Source organism: Ruditapes philippinarum, unplaced genomic scaffold (assembly GCF_026571515.1).
Source record: "Ruditapes philippinarum isolate M1 unplaced genomic scaffold, ASM2657151v2 ctg203_1_1_1_1, whole genome shotgun sequence".
Classification (NCBI taxonomy): domain Eukaryota; kingdom Metazoa; phylum Mollusca; class Bivalvia; order Venerida; family Veneridae; genus Ruditapes; species Ruditapes philippinarum.
The window spans coordinates 120,116-147,661 of NW_026859499.1; the positions used below are offsets into that span (position 1 = coordinate 120,116).

The following is a 27,546-nucleotide window of genomic DNA, read 5'->3' on the forward strand; positions in this document are numbered from 1 at the left end:
CGGATTCATTTATACTCGGCAGTAAATCAAAATAGTTCAAATGTATATAGACATTGATTGCACTGATAACAATGACAACATGTCAAATTTGAAGGTCATTGTTTACTAGTTGTGCAGGCATTTATTGTGCATTTTAGTAAAATAAAAAAAAATAACCAAGGCTAGCTCGATAGTGTAATCTATACATACTTATAATCTGTCACATATCGCATTTAAAGGAACGCTAAGGTAGACTCAACTTAATAGGACATAACAAAGAACAGACAAATCAAAGCAAGGTTTAATTATCACGGTAAGATTATTTCTTCTTTTTTTTCTAACATTTCACATTAAACAAATTTCCTGACATTGTTTGATTGTATAAGAAATAAGAATTAATATTATATGTTCTTGAAGGAATACATCGCGACTCTGATAATCTTCATGGAGATATAATCTTTATAATAAAAAAAAGCTTGAATAAATTGAATACGGTACTAAACAGCAAATGGTGCATGCACACAATTATTGTTTAACAGATAAAACCCTACTACAAATAACAAAATAATATTTTGTTCCGGAACATTTTATTCTGTTAACGTATTATATTTATGAGTGTTAAAGAACAGAGACATTCTATGTTAGAACTCTTTTGAGAATCGACCATATTATGTAACCAATATAATGTTACTGCTGATTTAAAAAAAAATAAGATACAGTTTTATACCTTAACGTTGTTTGGAACAGAATTATAGAAGGCTACAGGAATAACAACAACTGAAACAAGTACAAAATAACATATTTTAATATTTTTTTATGTGGTTATGTGGAATACTAGGTTAGAAATGTGTTCAGTATGCAGCGCTGTCTAGTAAGTAAAATAACTGACGCATGTCAATGTGGTGAAATTGACATCGAGTTGTTGCAACGTTCGACGAGTTGGAGAGACTTACTAGTATTCTAAAAATATTTTTATCCGACACTGATTAAGCAGAGGAAAGAGAACTGATATTATGAAGTAGTATAAAAAAAATGTTTTATTATACTTATCGGCCCACAGAGTGAGCGGTTGCCTTTAATGGTTAAAGCAAAGAACTGCAGTCTTCGTTAATCCCTGCATGATCGTAAGATACAAAAGAATGGGTTCGAATAAATGGAGTATTTGCATCTGTTAAGGCCCTGTCACACTAGACTGCGTTTGCACAGCGTTGTTAAAATAAACAAAGCGCCAAGAGATCGCAAGAACAATCTTATATTTTTGGTGACATGGATATTGAACGCGTCTTCACGGCGTCTTCATTGTAATCATGGCGTTGATACGGAGCTTCCACGGCGTGTAATGCGTTTTACGGCGTTTAAATTGGCGATTATCTGCGTTCGGACTGCGCTTCTACTGCGTTTTTTGAGCTTCCACTGCGCTTTAGAAAAATAAAGCTCCGTTCAAGCGCCATACACACGTAGCATAGGCGCGGTAGAAACACCGCACAATCTCCATACAAGCGCCGTGGCTAACCATGGCGTTCATTCGGCGATCATTTTGCGCTTTCATGACGCTCTTGTTGCGTTGTAGAAGATGCTACTAGTTGCTACGGCGTCCTTACTGCGTACCCACTGTGCGCTTATCAGAACGCCGAGTGACGGCGTTTGTTTTGAGCATGCTCAAATTGCACGCCGTCGGTTGGTGTTCTTTGCGATGCCTCTGCGATGCAGCGGCGTTGTTTGCAATTTTACTGCGCTCTTCGGCGTTCTGAATTTTCTTTGGACGCCGTGAAAACGCCGCCCTGGTGTGACCAGGGTTTAAGTTATTAATTTTATTTCAGGCCAATAAAAGAATAACATCATGCCTGCTATAAGAGGTGGAAATGGTAAAAATATAGGGGGAATGAAAAAACAAACAGAGACCAGACCCTTGAGAGCGTTTTATATATACTGTTTTCTGCAATTTCAGATGTCCGTAGTAGAATCGCCTTGAGAACGAAATGGTCACCGTGATAGCGCTTACAAAATAAAGCGCCGTACACAAGTAATATAAGCGCGGAAGAGACGTTGAACAATCTTCGTACATGCGCCTTAGCTAACCACTGCGTTCATTCGGCGATCCTTTCACGGCGCTTCTGTTGTGTTGTAGGAGCTACTGAATTGCTACAGCGATCCCATTGCGCTCTTATCAGAGCGATGCCCAGTAACGGCGGTTGTTTTGATGCTCAAAATGAGCGCCGTTGGTCGGTGTTTTATGCGATGTCACTGCGATGCTGTGGCGATACTTTCGATCGTACTGAGCTCACATCTGCGTTTTGAATTTTCTTTGGACGCGGTGAGACCGCCGTCATAGCTTCTTAGTGTTAGCTTCTACATGTGGAGGATGTTATCACTCCTGGTGGTGTTTCTTTGAAGTTTGTTACACCCTAGGTTAGCCAAACTCTTAGTTGGTGTCCGGTAAAACCAAACAAATATATATTTATCGTACATCCTCGGAAACTTTTGAAAGATTTATTTTTTTATCTACTTGTTCTATTTACTCAAAAATCTATTTATTTACTTGAGCATCTTAAACATGACACTTTAAGAATAATTTTGTCTTGTCACTACAGGACAAACAAAAGTTTACAAAATACACTCTTTAACACAATGATGTATTAATTTTTTTATTATAATTAATCAACGTTACCAGTTATATGGATCCCAAGTGTCTTATTATCGTTGTCATGGAAACTTATGTTCTATTTTTAGCAGTAATCAAGATTTCATATCAATAGTTTTTTTTTAAGTTAAGCGTTTACCACTCATTAAATATAATTAGTAATAAGTATTTTGAAATATTAATTTGCCAGGTATTAACGATATTACTTTTACAATTAATTAATTTTTGATAAAATACAAATCCATTTGAACCGATAAATTTTAAAATAGCAAACTCTGTCAATAATGTCATGAAGTCTGTCAATGTTTTCATTACTCTCAATAAAGCTTTGAAAGCCTTTAAACAAACGTCGACATACGCTTCTTATTTACCCATTAAACAATATTGGTAGCCATTATTATTTTAAACCGAAATGATTTAATTACATTGAAAGGATATAGACATAACACAAATCAAGGGCGTGCAATGTTCAAGAGTGATGATTTCAAGTATATTCATATTAAAGATATATTCCAATATACCTGTCGTACTTAAAATTTATAAATTTGCTCGAATTGGTTAGAGACATCTTAACTGGTATACGCTTGTTAGCCAAAATTGTATTACATTGAATTCATATATAACCGGCAGTAAATCAAAAAAAGAACATGGATATTGATTGCAACGATATAAATGATTACATGTCAAATTTTAAGGACATTATTTACTAGTTGTGCTGGCGTTTATTGCACAATTTCCTTCCGTGTTAAGAAAAAATTTAAAAAAAGCTAGATCAGCTAGATCAATAGTGTACTTTATACAAACTTAAGTATATAAAGCTATATATCTGCTGAAAAATTATCGTCTGAATAAAAAGAATATATATATATATATATATATATATATATATAAAGGAATATACGTCCAAAAAGCATGTAGAGAGTAAATATAGTACTAAACAGCGATAAGTACATGTACAGAATTATTGTTAAACGAATGAAACCATACTAAAATGATAAATTAATCCCTTTTTTTATTCTGTTTACTAACAATGTGTATGAGTATTTAATAACAGAGACTTTGCATGTTATAATATTTCAAACATTGACCATAAGATAATGGAACAAATACAATTTTACTGTTGATAAATTGGAAAATAAATTCCAAAGATAAGATTTATACCATTAACGCCGCTCGTAACAGAATTTCAGAACTGAAACAAGTACAACACATTTAAAAAAAAAATATCTGAAGAACTAGGTTAGAAATGTGTTCGGTATTTAGCTCTGTCGAGTAAGTAAAATAACTGACGCATAGTTGACAACGACCCATTGCAACGTTTGACTGATAAAAGGAGCTGTGTGATTTATTCTAAAATTATTATTTGACACCAAAAACGTATAGCTAAGATAACTTATATTATGACAATAGTTACTTAAGTTAAGTTATTATAAAGTCACGGTATAGTGATTATATTATATTAGTGATATATATTTCAGACCCAAAACGGGTTGAACTCGGCAGCCAGTTTATCATTTACTGTGCTCAAATTTGATATTAAAAAATATTGATGAATACAAAACAGTTTCTTTAAAAATGAATAATAAAAATGTTTTGAGTTCACACGAAGTAGATAGGTTATGTTTAAAATTCTACACACTATATAGGTGATCACAAAATGAATATATAGTGGCGTTAAACTATTAAAGAAAGTACCCTCTTTACTTGTCTCGTTATAGGGAACACAGCTTTCTATGCATAGTTTATTAATTATTTAATTCAAATTAGACATATTCAGAAAGAATCTCATAGATTACAATAACGTTCTGTATTTTCAATTATGAGCATAGTATATCTTTAATATTATAAACAATATTGCTTGTTCAAATAACAATGTAATCAATAGATTACGGTTATTGTTTGTATTACAAGCCATGTCGATATTATCATGAAGTCTTACAATGTACACAACACGCGCGATATAGCTTTTAAAGTCCTTAAACAGTCGTCGATATACTCTTCTTATTGATTCGTTGCATAATATTGAAATCCTTTATTATTTTACAACCGAAAGAAAATTCATGTTGAGACGATACAGACATGACAAAAAGTCAATGGCGCGCAAGGTGTTCGTGTAATTATCCGTATTGAAGATTTATTCCAAAGTACCTGTGGTACTTACAGGTTATAATTTACTTGAGGCAGAAACATCTTTACTGGTACGTGTTTGCTACTTTCTTTAATAGTCTTCTATTAGAAAGAGTTATTATGTATTATTTTCTTTCATATATTGTTCAAAGAAATGACTTTTATACTTTACTGAGTTAATTATCTTTTGTCACAGTAAAATGGTAACATTGCTTCCTTGTATTTGACGAGCGTATTCATATTCTTCTCTATGTGACATTTATTGTATTTTGACACAAAATGTTTGAAAAGTCACACAATGTATTTCTAGTGGTTATCTCGGTTTTTATTTATTATTCGTTATTATCAGGTTTTCACGGATTATGACTTGCCTAGGGTTTGGCTCTGAAACTTTTTTTAAAAAGTTCTATTTGCGTTAGAATTTATCATTGCGTGAATACAATTAATTGTCAGTTAATGTACGTTTGCAGTGTTCAATGCATCGGTAAATTTGAATATAAAACAAAAAGTGTATTTTACGTTTATGTATAAAAAGATAATCATGCAAAATACTGAATTAGTTATGAATTTAACAGATCATTTTAACAAGATATTGTTTGCAAAAAGAAATGTCACTAATGTTTAATTTTGATGGATAAATAGCGTGGTGTTTTAACATTCAAAAGGTTACCAAATGCTAGCATCTTAACAGGACGACTCGTATATCAGCTGTTCTTTTCTTGTAACTACATATTCTTAATAAACATAACGTTCAATACGATTACATTCCTAACATATCTTTTGTTTTGTTTTAAATTTGGCGTATACTGAAACAAAAATAAAAACATATGTTTATTTTTTAAGACAGGCAAGATAAACGTTAGTTTTATATAAACCATATATAAACCAGCACGGAGTAACCTTGAATACTACCTTTTATTTGTTTTATGAAAGATAGGTTTAACGTTTATCATGATATACAATACATGCATTTTAAATTAAAACCGATTAACGAAACAAGCGTATACAATATACTACCATTAGACTACAATTCTATTCATATATTTTACTTTGTGCAGTAGATCCTTTTGTTCTCAATATATCAATTTCACGTATTGGATCGCATAATTAATTTGAAGGACAAGACTTTTACTATCTGTTTATGCTGGCATTTTTTTATGTTCAATATCTTAAAATGCAAATATGCTTATTATTATCGAAATGTTGCGATTGATTTTAAAGGTTTGACAATGCAAACAATCGACTTACCTCCCAGTCTGGTTCGTAGCCAAGCTTGGAATTGCCTATTCTCCTAAGTTATTTTCTGTATTAATATGGCGCCCAACTGTCATTACTAACTCACTAGTCCCAGATGGCTTTGAAGATTACGTTAACTTCCGTAAAATATATCTTAAGGTAGTACACTTAACCCCGTCATATTCTTACAGAGGGGTCTGTGACTCAAGGAAGTTAACCAACTGACGCCCCTCAAGTCCACTTAAGGACAATAGTTTCCCGGTTTCATACCGGTATTGGTACTTGATCATAATTTCAGAGGACTGGACAGCCAACTTGACTGAATCCTATCCTTTCCAGCCAAGTCTCAAATTCAACTCATTTGCTGTCAAGCAGGAAAGCTTAGGAGTTGGTCTTCGTCAGGTGACAAACTGACCTTAGCTTCCAGATTGTCTCTCTGGCGTCTTTCCAGCATAGAAACAGCGCCAGTATAACAAAACGGTCATAGCATTACTTTTTCCCTTTGAAGTGAAATATTATAAACAAGATCAACATGAAAAGGCGGGGTTCAATAAACGCAACCCCCTTCCGACCCAGTTACAAGAGCCAATTGCAAGGAGCCCAGGAGGACCCCAAACAAAAACACGTCAGGACACAAGGCAGAGGATTGGCAGGCTAACCACTAAAATCATACATAAGAATAATTTATTTATTTTTTTTTTATTTATAAATTACTGATAAGGAACTTAAGAAAACAAATAAATGATTGAATAATAGGCACATAAAGTCAAAGGGCATAGGGGAAGGGGACGTGAGACCAGGGGAAGGGGGGCACAAATTAAATAAATAAAAAACTAGGGGTAAATGGGAAGATAGTTACCGAAGAAGAGAAAACAACAAGGGACACAAAAGTGTCACCAAAACGGTATGAAACAACATAGACATACATCTGAAAAACACAGAGAGGCGCCGCCTTGGAACGGTCAGCAGCATAAACACTGCTTGGGAGCTTAACCTGTTAAAGGTGCACCAAACCTCACTCTTAGCTCAAACATGTTCCTTTTTAACGAGACAATGTAGATAAAATGAATCCCCGCCAAGTGAAATTCTAACATTTGTCATGGTTAGATCTATGTCAATGGCACCATGAGAACCTAACAGAACTTAACGCTGCCCTCCTGAGATTACTGGTGCTGGTTTCCTTAGAAATCAAAATACAAACATTCTCAATGTAAGAAACGATGTCTAACAAAGCCCCAATAACAAGCTGACCATCAGCTTCAAAGCACCAGTCTGTTTGTAATAATTTTGCCTCTGTCAAACACAGCCGCAATATGCCAAAGAGATGGGCCTCCAAAGCATGTCTTTGTGTAAGATCTTCTTAGCATGCACTAGGCACAGAGATTTCTGATGGCCAAATTACGCAACATTTTCCAAAGTTCCCATACCGTTTACTGGAATTTTGACCTTTGAAGAGACTTTTATATCCATGCTTACCGACCTCATTGACAAGGACAAATTTGCTTTGATTTGGGGATAGAAATAGAATAAATTAGAAATAGGGGCAAAGGGAAAGATACTTTTCGTAGACGAGAAAACAACAAGAGACCCAAAACCTTATACGATAGTTAACCAACCCTATAGATTCGTGGGACATTTTCGCCACTGCTTTGTCATGTTCTGTCATAGCAATGATGTCCTTGCCGACTTTATGGCGATAATTAACTTGTTTTTAGTCTGTGCTTCAAAAATCTCAAAATGGCATCCCGCAAGTTTAAGAGACTGTGCTCAAAACTGCGTCAAAGCAAGATGATATCATCTAAAAATGCTATCACTGCTGACCATGTCAAGCCTCTTAGATCTAAGTCCATTGCTCTGGCAAATATGGAAGGGGCACCACACAAACCAAAGACATAACCGATTTTCAACTAGAAGTATGCTGAAATGACATCCAATATTATAAACCAAACACTGCAAGCAAATGTGTCAATGTCATCATCGGCTCATTCAAATAATACACATCTTGGACTGTAACCTTATTCAATTTTATAGTCTTTGCAGTAGCGCACAGAGCCATCATATTTACGAATCCAAACTGGGCGGACGCACAATCGGATATATAATCTTGTTAAACACAAGCTTTCAATATTATCTGAAGGTGGGACTCTTTTTTCCATGCGAAACACGCTAGCGTTCGCCTCATACGTTGCTTTCCATATATTGCATACCCGGTATTATTCATGTCGACAATGTGAAGTTTACTCTTTGTAAGGACATATTGGAACGCAATCAGCAAAACAGCCAACATAATTCGTTCATCTTCATCAATGTCGCTACAAGATGTTTCATGCACCTTTTTAAATGTAGTAGAATTACACTAGTCTTTTCAAACACTTCGCTGACCAAATATGTTTTAACATCTCACCAATTCTCGATTACTTCACTGATGGCATATGCTAGACCTACTTCAGTTTCCCTCCTTATAAGGCGATAACTGTCTAATGGATGGATCAGAAACAGCACAGAGGTGTTTGTACTTTCATGTAAAAGGCAAGAATAACGATCAACAAGGCAAAGGCTATGTTCACAGGACGCAGCCCCCGACACACCAAAGTAGGGCACCAAGAAGGCACCAAACACCCGTGGGCCAGAAATTTCTGCTGGTTCACTGGTTCCACAATGTGGCTGGGCAGTATGAGTATAACCTACCTTGAACTCTTGCTACAGAGTGTGGGGCATGACATGTCTTCTAGACACTGTAACCTTAGATACTAAGGGTTTATCTGATAAGTTGACTTCTAGAGAGATGCGGTAACCGTTAAAGTAGAGTTCGTATTTGCTCATGTCAAGCACATATTCGCCAGGATCACAAGCAAAGCGAAACCATAGAGCATCTGTTGCTCAATGGGGGCAACATACATGTTGACTTGGTACCATTGGTGACCAAGCTTCAACCTAATCGGACCAGCTACAAAGACTTTAATATGTTAACATCAGACGAAGCACTTAACTAGTTCCTCATCAGTCCACTTGCCTTATGGCTGGTGAACTGTTAAGAGAACGGTTCCAAAGTACATTACAATTATAAGATAAATGTTCGGGAAAGGTCAACATCAGGTTACGAAACCCTTGAACGCCTATGATTAGATGGTGCCCTAGCAAACATAGTGTCATCAATGGAATAATTATCCACTACCTGGTTAAATCCGACGGGATGGTATATTATGGTTGTGATAAAGTGGGTGAATGTGTGAATTTTGACTTTGTGTGGCAGGAGTCATCAACTTCAGATCTTGTATTTTGAACAATCTTGTTGTCTTTTGCAGAGGTGCAAACAGATGACAGTTGTTGCTACTTTTTATTGGTCAGGATATTGATTGCTGCTTTGACATTCATTATGTTCAACCAATCATGCGTGCTAAACTTGATACCTTTCTCTTTCCTCGTCAGTTTCTACCATTATCTAGATTTACGTAGAAATGTTTATTTAAATCGTTCAATTACATTTTCTCACTATGGACAAAACCAAGAATTCAGGTAGAGTTCTTTATGTCAGTCCAGAATTTGAGTTTACATTTCTACACAAAATGATAAAAAGAGCTTGAAAAGTGTCTATCTTTCGGAACGTAATTCAAAGATTACCGCTGCCACCAATAAAAATCTGTCGCGATTGATTATAAAGGGATTGACAAAACAAACAGTCTGATTCGTAGCCAAGCTAGGAATTGCCTAGTTCTTATATATGTGTATGTTATTTTCTATACTAATATGATGCCCAAATGTCGAACCTGACAGACTATTTTCACCTGACTCAAAACACGATTCTTTTGTTCTGTCCTTTATCAGTTTTGGGAGTATCAAGATGAAAATTTAAAGTAACTTAATCAAGATTTGTCCCTAACTAAGATTCGTCTGCACAATTGATATGAATTTGTAAAATGCATATGTGAAATGAGAGCCTTTTTTAAAGCCCTTCCTGTCAAAGTTATCAAAAGGCTGAACAATAAGATAAATGACTTGAAGTATTGGCTTGTTGATCTTTATGAAAGTGATTAAAATCATTTCTCGAATGAAAAAGAAAGTCATTTACAGATATTATAATCTTAAATTATGGTTTTTAAAATACATGTAAATAAAAAGAAAAACTCAATCACAGCAAATATGTTTATGCTTTCATGTTATGCGTTAACATAAAATGTAAAAAAGGGCGAATCATAATATGGAATCATAGTTTTTAACTATTGTTGTTTGTCAATACCTCTTCATTGAACTTTCTGTCAATATATAGACAAACGATACATTATATAGCACTAACAATGTATTGTTTTAATATTTCAATTACTGATCAGCACAGTTGCATTTTCCTTTCATTTTAAAATGCGGGTTTACTATAGACAGAATGTGTTACAGTTTTAGTGACATTATGAAAATTAGTGCAATTTTGAAAAAAAAGAATGTTTCAAAGTGTTAATCATTTTTGGACAGTGTATATCACCTAATACCTCAAAGAATGATAAAAGAGAATGGTCGGGGTAAAACTAAGCGTGTATTACTTGTAATTAAGTGACATCCATATTTTTTTTCGGAAAATTGGAAAATGAGCCTGTGCGAATATCATGCTCAAAATGTGTCAGTGGTAAGTATATAGTAAAGTAAAAGGAAACAAAAACTTACTGACAATTTGTACCCCTGTAATTAATAATTATCACAATGTATCTTGAAACTTAACTTAAATGCATGTACAAATTTAAAATCATATAATAATTTTAATGAGGTATTTTGTTGTTATGAATTGTTTTGTGTGTCCATTTTTGAACTACCACTAATACCTTATTACCTAAAAACTGAGGAAAATTCGATTCGAGAAAGTAAAGCATACAATCAATTACAACTGGCATAAAGTAATTTTTACATTCATTTTTATGGTGAAGTACTTAAAATTCAAACATGTGTTCGTTTGTTTTAAATGTTGATTTGTTTCAAGAAAAGGAATGTATGAACATGCATACAAGTTACTATTGGGATTGTTGTCTCAAAACAACTGGGTAAAAAGTTATCAAGAATGCAACATTTATGAAATGTTCATGATCTCTATTGTTTATATTTCTTATTTATAATAATGTTTGGTTTAAACATTTAAATTCATACATTTTCACTGCTTCAAGTAAAGCTGGTTACAAATTACTCATTATTTACATCATCTTTTATCAACAAGTCGTTCACGTCGAAAAAGCTCCAATTACTGTAAATGTTTTCTGCCCAGTGTTGCATTTAAAATTCTTTAAACTTTGAGTCGTATATTGGCGTCCAACATGTATGCGCTCAGCAGCGATTCGCATTGATTCAAAGTGTTCTCCTCTGAATGTTTTTTTTTTTTTTGTTTTGCACCTCATGAAAAATCGCGCGTAGAACTATGTCTGTCTACTTTAATAAAAACGATTTTTATAGTGAAATGCTCATAAAAAACCATTTAGTACCACTGCAAACAGGAACTTAGCAGTATTATAACTCTTATATTTTTGTACACGAGCTTTGAAGGAAAATGTTGTCTGGATGATAGAAATGTTCAATACAATCAATTATACGAGTACCTTTTCGGTAATAGTTCCTGAAAGAAGTGGAAAGTGTAACTGTTATTGTATCTCTTGGAAGCCAAACAGTATCTCAGTCGCATTAATACCAGAAGTACATGTATTTTGTTTGTAATATTTAATTTACATAGCAGTTCTTCCCCAAACAGCTTTAATGCACTTTTCGAGGTCATGAAACACTGCAAAAGCAAGACCATTGTAGAACTTGCAGTCATTGTCTTTTGAGATATTTTTCGTTTCCGATTAACAAGTTATTACACTGACAGTGTGTCAACAAGTCTCTTGTGCTTTTACTTGTGTTTTTCCTGTGAATAACGACCATGTCACACTAGACTGCGTTTGCACGGCGTTGTTAAATTTAACAAACTGCCGAGAGATCGCAATAACAAATACGATATTTTTTATGACATGGAGACTTTACGGAGTCTTCTCAGCGTCCTAACAGCGACCACGGCGAAGTTACGGAACTTCCGCAGCGTTTTAATTGGCGATTGCCGGCGCTCATACGGCGATCATGCGACGCTAACAATGCGCTGAAATTGAAAAGCTTCGTAAAAACACCGTGCACAAGCAGTATACGCCTGGTAGAGAAGCTCTACAGTCTCCATACAAGCGCAATGGATAACCACTGCGTTCATTCAGCGTTCCTCTTACGCTTTCATGACGCTCCTGTTGCGCTGTACGAGATGCTACTGAGTTGCTACGGCGTCCTTACTGGAATCCCACTGCGCTCTTATCAGAGCCCCACATTTGTTTTGAGCATGCTCAAAATACGCGCCGTCGGTCGGCGTTATATCTGTGTCACTGCGATGCTGTGCGTAGCTGCGGTGATGGTGGCGATCTAACTGCGCTCACATCGGCGTTCTGAATTTTATTTGGACGCCGTGAGAACGCCGCCCTAGTGTGACAGGTGTTTAAGAATAAGTTTGGGGCAACCATTGTCTGAGTATTTGTTTCAGTCGTTTTTTGTATCCTCAAAACTTCTAAGTCGCACTGTTCTTCAAATGAGTTCGTATACCATATTGTATATGTTTTCGCAAGCGAGGTAGCTGTTAATACGTCTTCTGGTGTTGTAAAAGAATGTGTAAAACCAGTTTTAGCAGGCGTCATCAGTGGATGGCTACGCCTCAGTAGATTTTTTCTAGCAGGTGTAGTCTGTTTTATTTTAAGTTGGTAATGGTTTTGCTTTGTTGGTTGGCCACTACTTCAGTCGTTGGATTGTAATTATTTGTGTTTATTGCTTTCAAAAATGTTCAATGTCCATATCTTTAAGATTATAGTGCGTTTTATATATTTGTAAACATGAACAGTCTCTGTTGTTTTGCCCAACGAAACTTTTACTTTCCTATTTCTGACAACTATACAATTTCTTTTTTTTACACCGAGAAACAACACACTGTTTTCTTGAACTACATGTATTTATATTAGGCATTTTGTACTGAAATCTGTATAAAAATGGCTAATTTTATAACTTGAACCAGAACATTTCTTAGATATGCAGTGGTGTAATGGCGGACGTAGATAGTATTCCCGGGGAGAAAGTGAGTTAGACTTAATTCATTGCATGGTCCATTTTCAGTTAGTGCCTTTAAATATTGTATGGTTAATTTTGGTTCAGAAAAATACTTTAAAAGTTTTGGAATATCAATCTAAAGCTTAATACATGTCACTACATTCTTTTAAAGTTGTTTCTTTTCTTGCATAATGTTTGTTTAGATAAACCATATAACTTAAGAGATATTAATTCGCAACCTTATTTGATAATAGACTAAAAGAATGACAACTCACTCTCTTTGTCAATCTCATTAATGCCGTTTTCTTAATTTGCTATTTTATAATCCAGGCTAGGGCACTAATTATTTGGTTTATACAGAATTATTTAAGTTCGATTGTGTAGGAAGCTATAAGCTTATAGACACATTTTCGAATCCGTTCCAGGAACCAACAAGTACTGAGCAATCAGTGTAAAGTTTCTTGCTCAAGGAAACAACGACTTGCCCCTGACGGGGTTTGAACCCACTATTTCAGAGCGTGAAACCTTTGTTTGATTAGTTTCTTTAATCTAGCTTTGTACTTTTTGGGTAATTGTCCTTTGTTGTGTATTATTATGGCAATATTTTACTATATATAGATGGTCTGTTGTCTAAAAACTTAGATATTAAACATGTTACATCGCAAGAAATGCAAACAATGTTTTACAATAATATGTTACTTAAAAGTACCATTTATAGTCAAACCCCACTGCGCCCTACGGGAGAAATATTAACACAGACTTATGTGAAAAAATGATATCGTACTAGAATTACCTACACAAGAACCAGACTTTCTGTATATATCTCATTTGCATCACTACCTAGAGCTTAATTTCAAAAAGATATTAGTATCATGCCACTGTGCCAAAATATTTACACAGTGTCGCTTTTTCTACAGGGAAAATATATAAAAGCTCTTTCCATATGTAACTTTCAGACATATAGCTAAAATTATACATGTAATATGTCGTACTGACCTCTGGTGGTTTAAGTTATATATACATTTGTATTTATAATATGGATAAAGTGTGATCCCTAGAAAGCACTGATCACAACAAAATTACATGAAAATTGTAGACTCGGTTTGTTTGAGACTTGACATGAGGGATATTGTAAACATGCAATATTCCTCACGCCCCTAGCACCGGCTTGAGCGTACTAAATTTTCAACACTTAAAATTGTTGGAATCAATGATCCATTAAAGTACGAGTCAACATTTAACAGCTGCCACAAACCACCCTGACACCTGCTGTTGTGAAGTAAAAAAATCTGGATAAAGTGTGATCCCTCAGAAGCACCAATTACAACAAAATAACATGAAAATTGCAGACTCGGTTTGATTAAGTTTGTCAATGAGGGATAATGATAAAGTGCAACATCCCTACTAAAATTTATCCAAGCTTGAATGAACAAGCTCTTTAAATATTATTGTTTGCATTTGTGTTTATGATATTTAAAAACTCTCTTACTTTTTCAAGTCGAATGATCACAAACATTTAAAATATATACTTATATAAACATATATACAAACATATATATATATACTTTAAAACCACTGTTGAGAAACAATAAGAAACTTAAGATAATAAAACATCATATTCAAATAATTAAATCCTAAACTTTTTACAACAGTGATACTAGCCAATGAATATTTATCCCATGAGAAAAACTTATTGATAGATCCTTATTGAAAGATATTTCTGAAGGTAAGCACATTGAACATAACATTTGTTGAAGATTTACAAGAACTTATATAGTAAGGAATATCATAATTTCTCTTTTAAAATTGTATTTTTAGGAAAACCAGAATAAAATAAAATTGATATAATGCCTCAAACATATCTGCGAAAGTATGGTCATGTGACAACTGCTGTCTATCAGTGTGGCTTCAGAATCACCAAAGAGTTGTTTGACAAACGAGTAAAGGATTTAACGCCACCAGGTCACGACCCATCTCCATGGACTGTCGACGACTTTTTGCATAAAGAAATGGATATCATACTTAAACATGATCTTGGCAAAGATTTGAAGAAAACCCTGTTCCCTGGATTTAAAATACCAACTGACACTGAAGCGTGGGATCTAAATACATTCTGTTTCCTTTTAATTCATTTCTGTAAACTGCGAAAAAATGTCAAACACGACATAAATCTATTGAGAAAATTAAGGAATGATTTAGTTCACATTGCAGAAAAAGAAATGGATTTAAGCGACGATACATACAAAACATCTCTTGATCTGATTGAAAATATCATAAAAAGATGTTCACAAGCGCTAGGAACACCTGAGCTAGAAGACGAATTACGGCCGTGTTTAAGAGATTCGGATGTAATGCAATCAGCTAATTTTGAAGAGATTAAGGCGAAATTGAGAAAATGGTCAGAAGACGAAGAAAAATATAATGTTTGGCTGGAAATATTATATGAAGGTAACTGATTCAAGGTAAAATGAATAAGCAGGCAATATATTCTGACGATATTCAAATGGGCATATCAAAATTATCCTACAGAAATTGCTAAAATTATTAACGACTTGAAAGTATCTTGTTGATAATTATTTCGGCATTTTAGTGTTTATATTAGAATATAGTATTGCCGTTCATGGAACATTTTCTAAATGATAATTGTCAGCTCTTATATTTTATATTTGCAATCGTATTTGAAGTAAAACGAAAACTTTCAAAATAAAATTTAACATTTCATGCGTCCGTAATATAAACGTATAACCTTTACATAATTTATCTGTACTTTCGCTGTTTGACATCAATATTTAACAAACATGATTTTTCTTAAATTAAGTTTAAACTGTTTTATTTATTTGAAATAAATTCACATCAAAAATAAAAATAATAATTTATATAATACAGGCAAGAATTATTAAAAAAGGATTGGGGTCTTCACATACTGGACTTGCTTGTATTTATATTTGACTTAAAATCAAGAATTTAACAGATTATTTCTACACTTGCACATCGGTCGAAGTAACGTGAGTGTATTCAGTGAGCTAAGCAGGGAAGGTAGATTATTTCTAACTGAAAGTTGTAATATACAGCAAAATCATAAACAAGTAAAAGAAAAGATATATTATTATTATTAATTTATTATAATTGATTACCATAATTATATCTACATTGTATTAAGAGTATGGATTTTGTTTTATAGATCTTGAGGAATTTAAAGCACAATTACTTCGCATACAAGAAAACTATGAGAGGAGTGGAAGAAATGCAAGATTTCCAATACGTAAATTTTTGTGTGTTTTTATTATTGTAGAGAAACAAGAATTTATTATGTTACAGTTGTTAGTGAGAAAGACTTTACAAAAACATGTATTAAATTTGATACTTGTCAGGGGTAAAATGTTTGTTCATCTATAACGAATCTCGCGTTAATTTTTAACTGTTCACATACACGTTTTAAATAACACTGACACTATCAAGATAAACAAACATGGTGGCATTCCAAATCAATTGAAGCATAAGACCCAAACCATCATGCATTTGTTCAATCACGATCTTGCAGTGTATACATACACTGCTTACTGTATATTATTTTCTTCTGTTCAATGGTAAAATGTCTCGCGCAGGATTCGATCCACAGAGAGACGATGAAATGGATCAAACGAAGCAATTCCTACCGTACAAATAAAAAATAAAAATAAAGATTTACAAGGCAAGACGACGTTCACAGAACGCAGCATACCATTTATCTGGAGATATGGGTAAAATATGTAATGTAAAATATGTAATGCAAACATAATTTTGTATTACTTTTGTATAATAGTTTGGTTTTACAAGAATGATAATTGGCTTTGAACTATGCAATGAAAAATACAATGTCTTACATTTCAGCACTTTCAATTGCAATAAGGTTTATTGAAATCGGCAGAGCATTAGAAAATGCTGTTTTTGCTGCAACAAATGATGAAAGTAAAACGACAACAGAAATTGTTGCTAGAGTCAGAGCATTATTTGAATTAATTAAGGATGATGTTCGTGAAATGGGCCCAGAAGTTGAAAGCAACAGCTCTGGTTCCATTCTGTTCAAATTCACCTGCTTCTCGGTATCGTCTCTGATATATTTGATCAACTACTTTAGCGGCCCGATTCTTCACAGACGCGTTCACGATATCGCTAAATCAACTAATGAAAATGAAGAGGGCATGGTAAAAATACAGATTTGCGTCCCAGAAGAAAATCATCAAAACATTATCCGACAGCTAGGTACGTGTGTTTGAAAATATCATGTTTATTTCTAAAGTAATCTATTAAAGTTAAAATAGAAAGAAAGAACATGAATGCAACTGAAAGTATAAGTTTATTTGCCATTATGATCATGATCTTTAGCAAATAACGATTCAAATGCTCATTTAGCTAATTTAAGTCAAATTTCTATAATTTTTGGTAGTTTTGTCAATGAAACAAACTGAATGTATGTAAATCGTTTCCCGATATCTTCCAAAACTTGATAGGTATTCAAGGTTATAAGGTTAATTTATATTAGAAATCATTGTCCTGATGAATATTTTATTTTTAGAAAGAGATTCGACATCCTCAAACGACTATCAACCACCTTCCAAGAAATTGAGAGTTTCCACGCATGTAAGGGAATAAAATTTTGTTGTTCGTGAATTATAAACACTAATTCATCAATAAATGGTATGCGTAAAAACAATCAAAGGAAGTTTAATTGATATTACAGAATTTTATGAGCCGCTGAAAAGTCTTATATATGATTTCTTTATATTTACAATTATAAATTGGAGATTAAAACACCTATTGTTATCAATTTTTTAAGTTTTTACATTTGTTCACATTATTAAGTTTTATGGCTTCGTTTTTATATAAAACATTGTGGGTTTGACACAAAAATGACGAGAATGTGTTTTATTATATATAATTCTATAGCGGGGCAAATATTGACCTTTTTAACAAAGATTTATAGTACTATTGTGCAAGACATTACTTTTTAAAACAACTTTCCTCTGAGGGAACTTACATTCGCCTCGTTACTGTTGTTAGTTGTATCAAATAGTTATATAGGACACACTAACATCATACATCAAGTGTTACATAAATTATCACGAAAAATATTAAAATCTGAACTCAAAACTATTTTCATTTATGAAATATTCCTAAAATATTACTTATGTAAAACAAATGAACTGGTTATTTTCACTACTAATGGCGTACCCTCATTACTCTTGGTACTACTGAAAGTAAACAAAAATAACTTTTTGAGTCTACTGTTCCGTTCCAGAATGACCTTTCTCGTATATATTCAAACTCTCTACCATTGATCAGTTCAATGCAGCAATGTTCCGTATGAAACACATTATAGAAATCTTGATTTACATAGTTTGGTCTTGTCAACCTTAGTCTTCACGAACGAAAAATAAATGTATTTATAGTTATCGAACATTTTATCTTGTAAGATTAAAATTAAAACACAATTTCGTATATTTGTTTGAAACTTTTAGCATATGATGCAAGTTGCATAGATATACTTGAACCTCATTGAATAGGGTCAAATCTTTTAAAATAAGTTTTTCATTTGTTTTGATATCAGGTGTTTAATGATCCGTTGTATGGTCAAATAGAGCTTCATCCATTGTGCGTAGATATCATTGATACACGACAGTTTCAGAGATTGAGGTACATCAAACAGCTGGACACATGTTACTATGTCTATCCTGGAGCTAGCCATAATAGATTTGAACATTCTATTGGGTAAGTTTCTGTTATAAGAATCTAGACAAAAAGTGAATACATTGGAAGCTTCCATCCAAATAAAATTACATGAAAATTGCTCAAGTCTGTACCTGAGGGATATTGAGAAAGTGCTTAATATATTAAGTTTTTTATGGGCAATATTGTTTTGCCAGTTTACCTGCAGGCTATATGAACAACGCCATGTTTGTTCTCGAAATCGTGAAAATTACCAACTCATTATTGGTTTTTCAGTGGTTAAAATTAGAAACCTTATCGCTTTCAAAATTCTGAAAGCTCGGTAAAATTTGTCTTTTTGAAAAATCACGGTTTAATCAGATTTGGTCATCCAACATGCCCAAATTAAAATTCTGTAAGTTTTGATATGTATATATCTGTTTATTGATGAAAGTTATTTATGTATAGATACCGTCTAAGAGCAACCGCACCAGCATACGCATTTTTACATTTGATTATATAACTTTGAATTTAATAACACTCGCAGACACATTCATAAAGTTATCTTTGCTATATGATTTGTTGTGTCTTTTGTTTTTATATATTCTTTCAGTTACACAGTTTTCCACATGTGGCTTCATTATTGGCTACACCCTATTACTGTTTGCTTATATTATAGGGTTATTTTTGTTTTTTAATATGACTTTGAGCATACGGCACAGGCATTCAGCTCAATTTTCTTGTAAGGCGTTTCATAGATTTAATTTTTGTAAACCATTGATATAAAGCCCACTGCTACTTCGAATATTTTACAGTGTTTGTCACTTGGCGGGAAAACTGTTGCGAGTTCTAAAAGAACGTCAGCCTGAGTTGGACATTACAACAAAGGACATTCTATGCGTAGAGATTGCTGCTCTTTGTCATGATTTAGGTAAGTTGTCACTCACTTTATATATAATGAATAATGTGCTTTATATTCCAAATGGGCATCATGACTGGATTTTGAAAGAATATTTTATTTTAAAGATAATTATTACCTCATAGAATGTTTCATAAATCATTCTATGCGTAGAGATTGCTGCTCTTTGTCCATACTTACTTGTGCTTTTTTATCAAAGTAGACATTATTTTTAGAACTTTAGAAGAATATCTTATAATTGTATCATAGTTTGGAAACTGTTCGGATGAAAATGTGTCAGAGTTAAATCATATACATGCACAGTGCCTTTACTGGAGTGCAGGTATTTGTTACCCGCACTCCATATGCATGCTCATTGATTGGTTCATTTTGTCTGGGGTTTACTTATTGTGACGGCAGAAAAAGGGAAAACGCTAGAAATATCATATTCAGATGCTCGTCCATTGGTTACTTTTTTCTGGGGTTTCATATTGTGACAACAGGGAACATTTGCCTATGATACAAAAACGAAAGAACATAAAGACACTCGGCAATCCCCTCGAACAAATCAGAAAGCATCTTGTTTCGATACTCTCTCTAATAACTAAGTTGTTATTATCTCATACATTGTTCATAAATTTTTCCGGTAACATAAGAGACATTTAAAAGAGAAACATTATATAACTAGTTTTGCATATCATACATCATCATTTCTAAAGGTCAAGGACCATTCTCCCATGTGTTTGAAGATAAGTTCCTACCAGCTATAGATCAAGACAGTAAATGGAGGGTATCTTATATTTTCAGTTCTGCTTTTTTAAATCTACGTAGCATTTTTAATTGATCAGTGCTGTCATTTTCATCTTTATTACATGCCTTTATATTTTCATTGTATTTAAATTCGAAATTAACTAATATTTTATCAAACTTTATCAAACATATAACTATTTCCAACTATACTTCAATATTACAAATTTTGAAAAAAATATAAATAAATGACGTCTATATTTAAAGAAAATACGCTTTGGAAACAAAAAGAATTAACACTTTTATTTAAAATATTTCTAGCATGAACGTGCCTCTGTGGAAATGTTTGAAGATATGATACAAGAAAGAAATGGTAAACTTTACAAACTATTCCGTGAGTATATACCGGGATTAGAAGATAGAGATATAATTTTCATCAAAGAACTGATCGGGGTACCTCCGGAGCCAACGTCTGAGAAGGTAAATATTCTTTATATTTTTATTCAAATTTATACCAAAAAGGCATACCTACAAAAAACATACAACACTTGCTGGTGCCACCTTAAAGTCAACCCAAAACCTCAAATAATGTATGTTATGATGCCATATTGTTGTTACATATTTACTTAGACAATTATGCAATTTCGTATCTAAATGTTTAATTGACTATTTATAATTTACAAAATCTTGAAAATATCCGCTGTTTGTTTCCCTTTCTGTGTTTTTGAAAACGTTTCTTTCGCCTCATCAGTTGCCTTATTATATACATATATTTTGAAATTACTTTCTTTGTATTGTTTTAAATATATAAACATAATAGTAATTCAATGGGCATTTTACGGTTTGATGATAAAGCATGATTTTTACTGTTAACAGATTTTGCAATTCAAAGGAAGGGACAAGAACAAAAGTTTTCTTTACGAGGTATTTTGAAATTATTTCTTAATAATATAATATTGTGTTCCAGTTGTTTTCAAAGTATATTTTACTTTATTTTTTGGTATCAATAACTCTCTCGCAATTTAATTCGTATAACAATATAAATTGATATTACTTCACTCTTTTGCAAGGTGGTTGCTAACCATGTGAATGGAATAGATGTTGACCGCTGGGACTATATTGCCAGGGATAGTTACATGCTAGGAATGAAATCTGTTTTTGATCACAATAGATGCATTCAACACGCTAGAGTAATTATAGCAGAGGGGCGAAAACAAATTTGCTACAGAGATAAGGTAAACTAGACACACATATTTGGTTACACTTTATTTGAATATCAAAATACATAAAAATGATAATATATACAAAAACTAGACGTTTACAAATGTTTCCAAAATGTTGCTTTTCTTCATTGACACTGCAATTCCTAATCAATTTTTACCAGGATTTATTCACAATTTCAGGCCGCTCAAGACCTGTATGATATGTTTTACAGTAGAATGGCACTGTACAGAAGGGCGTATCAACACAAGACGCACAATATCATCGGATTAATGTAAAAGCCCTCAATTATTTTTCTCAGCCTTTAACAATTGTGATGTATTATCAAAATCATTGATGAATGAACAATTTTTAGTGAATAATTGGCACTTCTTTTCGGATAGTTTATTTTTCATCACATGACTTTTAAACAGTTTATATTTATCTTTCTGTATTAGTTCGCATGTTAATTACTAGTTCTTTTAACGCTGTCAATCTTTGCTGATATGAAGTAAAAACAAACAGCTAATGTTGTTCAAATCCAAGTTAAAAGAATGATAATTTTTGTACAGAGAAATGTATAATAATAAAGTCACAATACTCTTGTTGTTTTTAATGTTTCACTTTTTCATTTTTATCGATTTACAATTTTAGTATATAAATCTACTTGTTTCTCTTTTTCAGGGTCCGTGACGCATTGCTTGTGGCAAATGAGAAACTATTTTTTATTGGTGAAAATGGGTAACTTTAGCAAATTTTATATTTAGCATAAGTTTCACATAACAATTATTATATTCAATATGGCCATTCCGTAAAGACGCATTTATCTTAACACTCTCGTCATTTGTACCATAACATGTTGAATTAGCTTACGAATAAATCTAAATTGGTGTAAACTTTAAAAAGGAATTTCAATATCAAGGAATAGAATGTGGAAAAATAAATTATGGATATAGTTTAAACATAGTCTTTCAAATGGATTTTGGAAAACCCTGGTTTAAACCATGAAGTTAGGCCAAAATTTATGAGAGCATATTTATTTAAAACAGCCGACAGGTAAAACTATCTGACACTATAAAAGACATGAAGGCTTTTACCCATCTGACAGACGACATCCTGCAGCAAATACAAAGGTCAGTTGATAAGGATTTGGAAACCTCTAGGGAAATAATAAACAGGATTGTTCAGAGGGAATTTTACAAGTGTGTCACACAAACACAAGTCGACGTTAAGCAGGTATTTTGATACAACATCGACATTAACGCAAAATGATGTAATACAGTCGCGGCTATACCCAATTAACTATCAAATTATCAAGGTGTTCTGCAAATTTCATGCTAGATATATTTAGTTTATTATGTCCGACTGCTATAGGTTGCTTATTTACATACTGTTTTTAAATGGAAAGTATATAGTTAATGCAACATTTGTAGAGAAATAAAATTATTTTTTTGCTCTTTAAACAGAGTGAACACTATTAGAAGGCTTAGTATGTTATTTGAAGATTAATTTCTTTTTAGTGTCCCATTTCTAATTTGACGGATAAAAACAGTTTAATAAAATCGTTACAAATACAAAATAAATGGTGGTAATGTTCTAAGTGAAAATAAAAACAGTCGTATATTTTTTCTTTTTTTGCAGAAAGGTTGGATAGTTGAGACTGAAGTTCAAGAAAATCTTTTTAACAAGATTAATCAGAAACTGCCCGAACCAAGAGATTTGTCAAAAATCATTGAAATTGATGCAAGTACCTTTACACATACATGTTTTTATTAAATTACTCATTAATCTCATGTTGAAAATAGTTTAAACTAAACTTGTGTGTTTAGTCACAATATTTACTATTTACAGAATATGTACATGCATAGTTCAAGGAAATTATAGATATAATACTATAAATATAATAATTATATTATTTTTATCGTAATTGTAGATTGAAAAACAAGACGTATTAAAAATTATTTAAAAGCACGATCAATAAAGAACGACATAAACTATATAAGAACACCATTTAATAAAGAGAAGATCACCATTTAAGTCAATATATTTGTTGAATAGGTTGTTAACCTGGACTATGGAAGCAAAGAAAAAGATCCTATTATGAACGTCTGGTTCTTCAAAAAAGGACAAGAACAAAAAGCCATAAGAATAAACAAGGATCAAGTAAGATACTTAGAAGATATGTTTTACTTACAAAGCACGTTTGCTATTTTACAACTTATTACAATTTAACCGCATTCAAATTTTTAATCGGACTATTGCAGCCAGGGACTTTGCAATTATGGTTAAGATCAACATCAGCATTACCCGGCAGAGACAGGCATGGTCAATCAGAAAGGACAATTGAAAGCTTCGCAAAATGTATTTTAATTGTCACATATGTTTACTGCTCAAAATATTTAAACTTATTAAATTTAACATGTCCTCTTTGCGTATGACTGAAATTGGTAATGACACGACAAGTCTAGATAAGTTAATAAGCATATGATGTTACCAAAAAGTGACAACTCACTATGTTACGTTCCACTCAAAGACTTAACTCTGAAATTCGATATCTCTTAACGATAGTTAAGCCTCTTAATTTAAATGATTTCTTGGAAGCATTGGTTGTTTCTGGCTCGCAGTCCGTGCTTTTCGTAGGGCCCTGCTGGGCTCCTTGCCGGTGGCCATGTGTTGCTAGGTCGTGTTTGTTTGCATTTATTGTACGCCGCCCTTCCTTATTGATCTTGTTTTTCATTTTGAGCTGTACAGCTTGTAAGAAATTTAAGAAAACCTTAGGCTGCGATTTTTGCTTATTTGTTTCTATTTCTCAAGGGATATATCAGTTTTGAAATTATTTGTCATTCACTGTCATTAAGTAAATATACATTTTATTCATAGGTTTCCTTTATCCTTCCGGACACGTTTGCAGAACAATATGTTCGAATCTACTGTAGTGAAACAGACCTGAACTTATTCGATATCATTGAAAAGTCCTTCCAAGAATGGTGCACGGAAAACAATATTCCGCCACCAAAGGTATCTTTATGATCTTCTTTATGAAGCGCGGTATCAGGGAAAAAACTTTGTATGGAAAGAAGTCTATACCATTAATTAGTTAATTTATGTTATTCAGCAATAAATCAAAGAGATCTTAGTCATTTCATTTTCTTCATAAAAATGTATCATGGATATTTCAGTACTAAACTTAATTTCAAAAATTATTTAATTCTTTTGTTGTTGTTGGGTTTTTCGGCCCAAAACAGTATATGTCACATGAGGACATATACTGAAGACTGAGGAAGACATTATTTCAGGCACAAATGGGCTCCTGAAAAGAAGCACCGCAGTTCTGATAGCTTGATAGAAATCGACGACGCTTGTTTAACAAGTAATTTGAAGTCAAAGACCTTAACGGATCCCCCTTAGTGATTTGATAACAGGGTTGAACATTGAAAACATTAAGAAACTGTTCAACGTATGGATGGTAGAATGTGAGATCTTAACTTATTTCTTATATAAAATTGTACAAATATTTTTATAGATTTATTTATGCGAAAAATGTTATGAATCTATTTTCAAACGTTTAAATTAACATTTTTGTTTTGTTGTTTTAGGGTTCCGACATACCATAGGTATAAATAAAAGAGGAAAGTTAGACAGAGCATTATTTTGTGCTGGAACACTCATTTTACACTTAATGATGATTAGTGTACTATACTATACAACTAAGTGCTTTGCCTGTTCATATTATGAACAAGAGAAATGGACAACTGAAAACTTGTATTAGATGTATTATTAACCCTTACTTACTTTGCAAATTTGCACGAAATATTGTTTATTTCATTTTTATCTTTTTTATATGCTCGATAAAATTTGGCGTGTATTGCTATGCAACTGGCAGTCCGTCCAACCGTCCGTTCGTCTTTTGTTAATTTCGTGACCTCTCTGTTTGGAAGGAAATTGAAACAACTTAACAAAAATGTAAACCATAATAAGACAATAATGAGTTTGACCTTCCACAGGTCCATGTCATACGTATAATCACCGAGAAGAACCAAACATTAGTGACAAAACTCATTACCCTGATATCTAAAAAATGGCTCCGTTCAGGGTCGGGCGGCGTCACATTAATAATTATATGGAGCACATGCCTTTAAAAATTTAGCATGTAGCATCACTTTGTTGATTTTATAAAAGTGAAATTATTACTTCTGTATCATGACCACTCAAGATGTTACTTGTCTTTGATCATTGACTTAAATTGATACTTGTACTGTGAGTTCTTTTAAGTAAAGATTTCAATTACAACTTGGTATGCACACTGGGTTTTTAAAGGAGTACATATACAATGTAATAGATCTCAACAAAAGTTAAAATAAATAGCCATAAATCTCTATGCCCTGGTGCCACTAAGTATCATATTGATAATTGAGATAAAGCATGTTCCGGACAAGTGTAATGAATCTGAATCGGTCTCTTCTGTTATTCAAACATTATTTCTGATTTCATTAAAATTCTGATTACTAGAAAAGAGGTATATTGCCCCGCCTTTGCGGTGCTCTTGTTGATTCTTGCGTGTAGTGTATATCAATGTGTAAACAGGTCTTGTTTAATGCTTGTGTATTTATATTTTTCGTGTACACTTTTCTTAATGGGACTCTTATGAGATGTTTTGACACGTACTAGAAATAATTTTTCGAGATTATTGCCCCATTTAATGTAGGTCTAGACCAATAACTTGTGTACAACTTGCAACCTTTTTCCAGTTTGGTCATTTTGCATAACACAACTAATTATTCTGGAAAACAATGAATTACCTAAAATTTTGCACACACGTTTTTAGTCACTTACTACATAAAATGCTACAAATGTTTCGAAAAAAATACATTTTTAGTTTATTCTTTTTAAAAAAATACTTCAGTGGAGTCCCTCTAAAAGTAAAAAGCAAAAAAATATTTTGTGCGTAGCGTAGATGTTTTTAAGTGTTTAATACCTCTATCATTAGAGCAGAAATTATTGTATTTCCATAATTAAATTATAACTATTTTAATCACTGCCATAGTTTTTAGAGTCTGCACACTTTGTTGGATGACCAGCACTTTGACGTGTTTATTAATGTTTCAATACATTTCTTACTACTTGCGTGTATTGTGTTATCATATAACCAGTGACAAATAAAGTATTCTTTGCCGTGTATAAGTTGTTTTCCTTTCCCTTTATTTAATCTCCACCACCATCCCATTCGTAGTCTGTTTTAATTTCAATGCAAGAATCAAGTAAATCAACCAATTAAAGAAAACATTTATTTTAATTTAATCTAAGCCTTTAGACTCTAAAATGTTAAAAATTTGCATCTTAATGATAATAGTTGACTCGCTTTAATTCTGTTGTGGACTTATCCAGGGTTTTACAGTATTGATTTGATAGTGTAGTAATAAAATATTATTTTTTTGCACATTATTTTGTAAACAATTTGCGGAAGTAGCAAATAAAAACATTTAAATTTTCCCTTTCAAGTGTCGTTTTTATCTGTCGAAACAGTTAAGTATGTCTAATATCTTGCAACGTACTTGTATTGCAGTATGTCCCCAGTTATATATGCGAATTTAAAGCAGGACTAAGACCTGCAATAATGACTTGAAAATTCATTTCCTAAACTCCTCAATATTAATTTACATGTTGTAGAGAGTTCATTGAAAAACAAAAATCTTGCTTTTATTCAATTTTTCGCTGTGAATTTCAATTGTGATAAGTATGAAAAAGGCATGCTACAACCGAAAACAAAATTATTTGGAATCAAGTTTTAAGAAATGTTAATTTCTATGCTGCCGCCGATGTGTATCTGTGATAAAACCAGATACTAGTCTGACACCAGTGTTAAGCATGTTCTCTGCAAAAAGTATGTATAATGATGAAGTGTTTCTTTCTTTCTCTTATTCTTAATTCAGAAAAGTTGAAATACTTTATT

The 27,546-nt window shown here is 32.8% G+C and overlaps 1 protein-coding gene across 2 annotated transcripts; it reads left to right on the plus strand.

Moving 5' to 3' along the window:
- LOC132756717 (deoxynucleoside triphosphate triphosphohydrolase SAMHD1-like) lies at window positions 1-26,767 on the plus strand. Of its 2 annotated transcripts, none has more exons than XM_060747849.1 (18): window positions 1-292; window positions 14,885-15,514; window positions 16,248-16,328; window positions 16,937-17,308; window positions 17,622-17,686; window positions 18,654-18,814; window positions 19,567-19,682; window positions 20,369-20,439; window positions 20,718-20,876; window positions 21,273-21,320; window positions 21,467-21,631; window positions 21,800-21,891; window positions 22,281-22,337; window positions 22,646-22,832; window positions 23,238-23,339; window positions 23,655-23,759; window positions 24,477-24,614; window positions 25,193-26,767. In XM_060747849.1, the coding sequence occupies exons 2-18, from the start codon at window positions 14,914-14,916 to the stop codon at window positions 25,208-25,210; spliced, it is 2,538 nt and encodes an 845-aa protein (XP_060603832.1). In that variant the 5' UTR covers window positions 1-292; window positions 14,885-14,913; the 3' UTR covers window positions 25,211-26,767. The 2 variants fall into 2 exon arrangements, with proteins under 2 accessions (XP_060603832.1, XP_060603831.1); XM_060747848.1 differs by lacking the exon at window positions 1-292 and adding an exon at window positions 4,667-4,818.
- The last annotated feature ends 779 nt before the right edge of the window (window positions 26,768-27,546 follow it).

Bases quoted from the DNA above. Each gene is read 5' to 3' on its own strand.
- LOC132756717 (XM_060747849.1), top strand. From the start codon at position 14,914: ATGCCTCAAACATATCTGCGAAAGTATGGTCATGTGACAACTGCTGTC. The intron at 21,632-21,799 runs GTAAACTAGACA...TCACAATTTCAG, and splicing joins AAATTTGCTACAGAGATAAG to GCCGCTCAAGACCTGTATGA. The intron at 22,833-23,237 runs GTATTTTGATAC...CTTTTTTTGCAG, and splicing joins CACAAGTCGACGTTAAGCAG to AAAGGTTGGATAGTTGAGAC.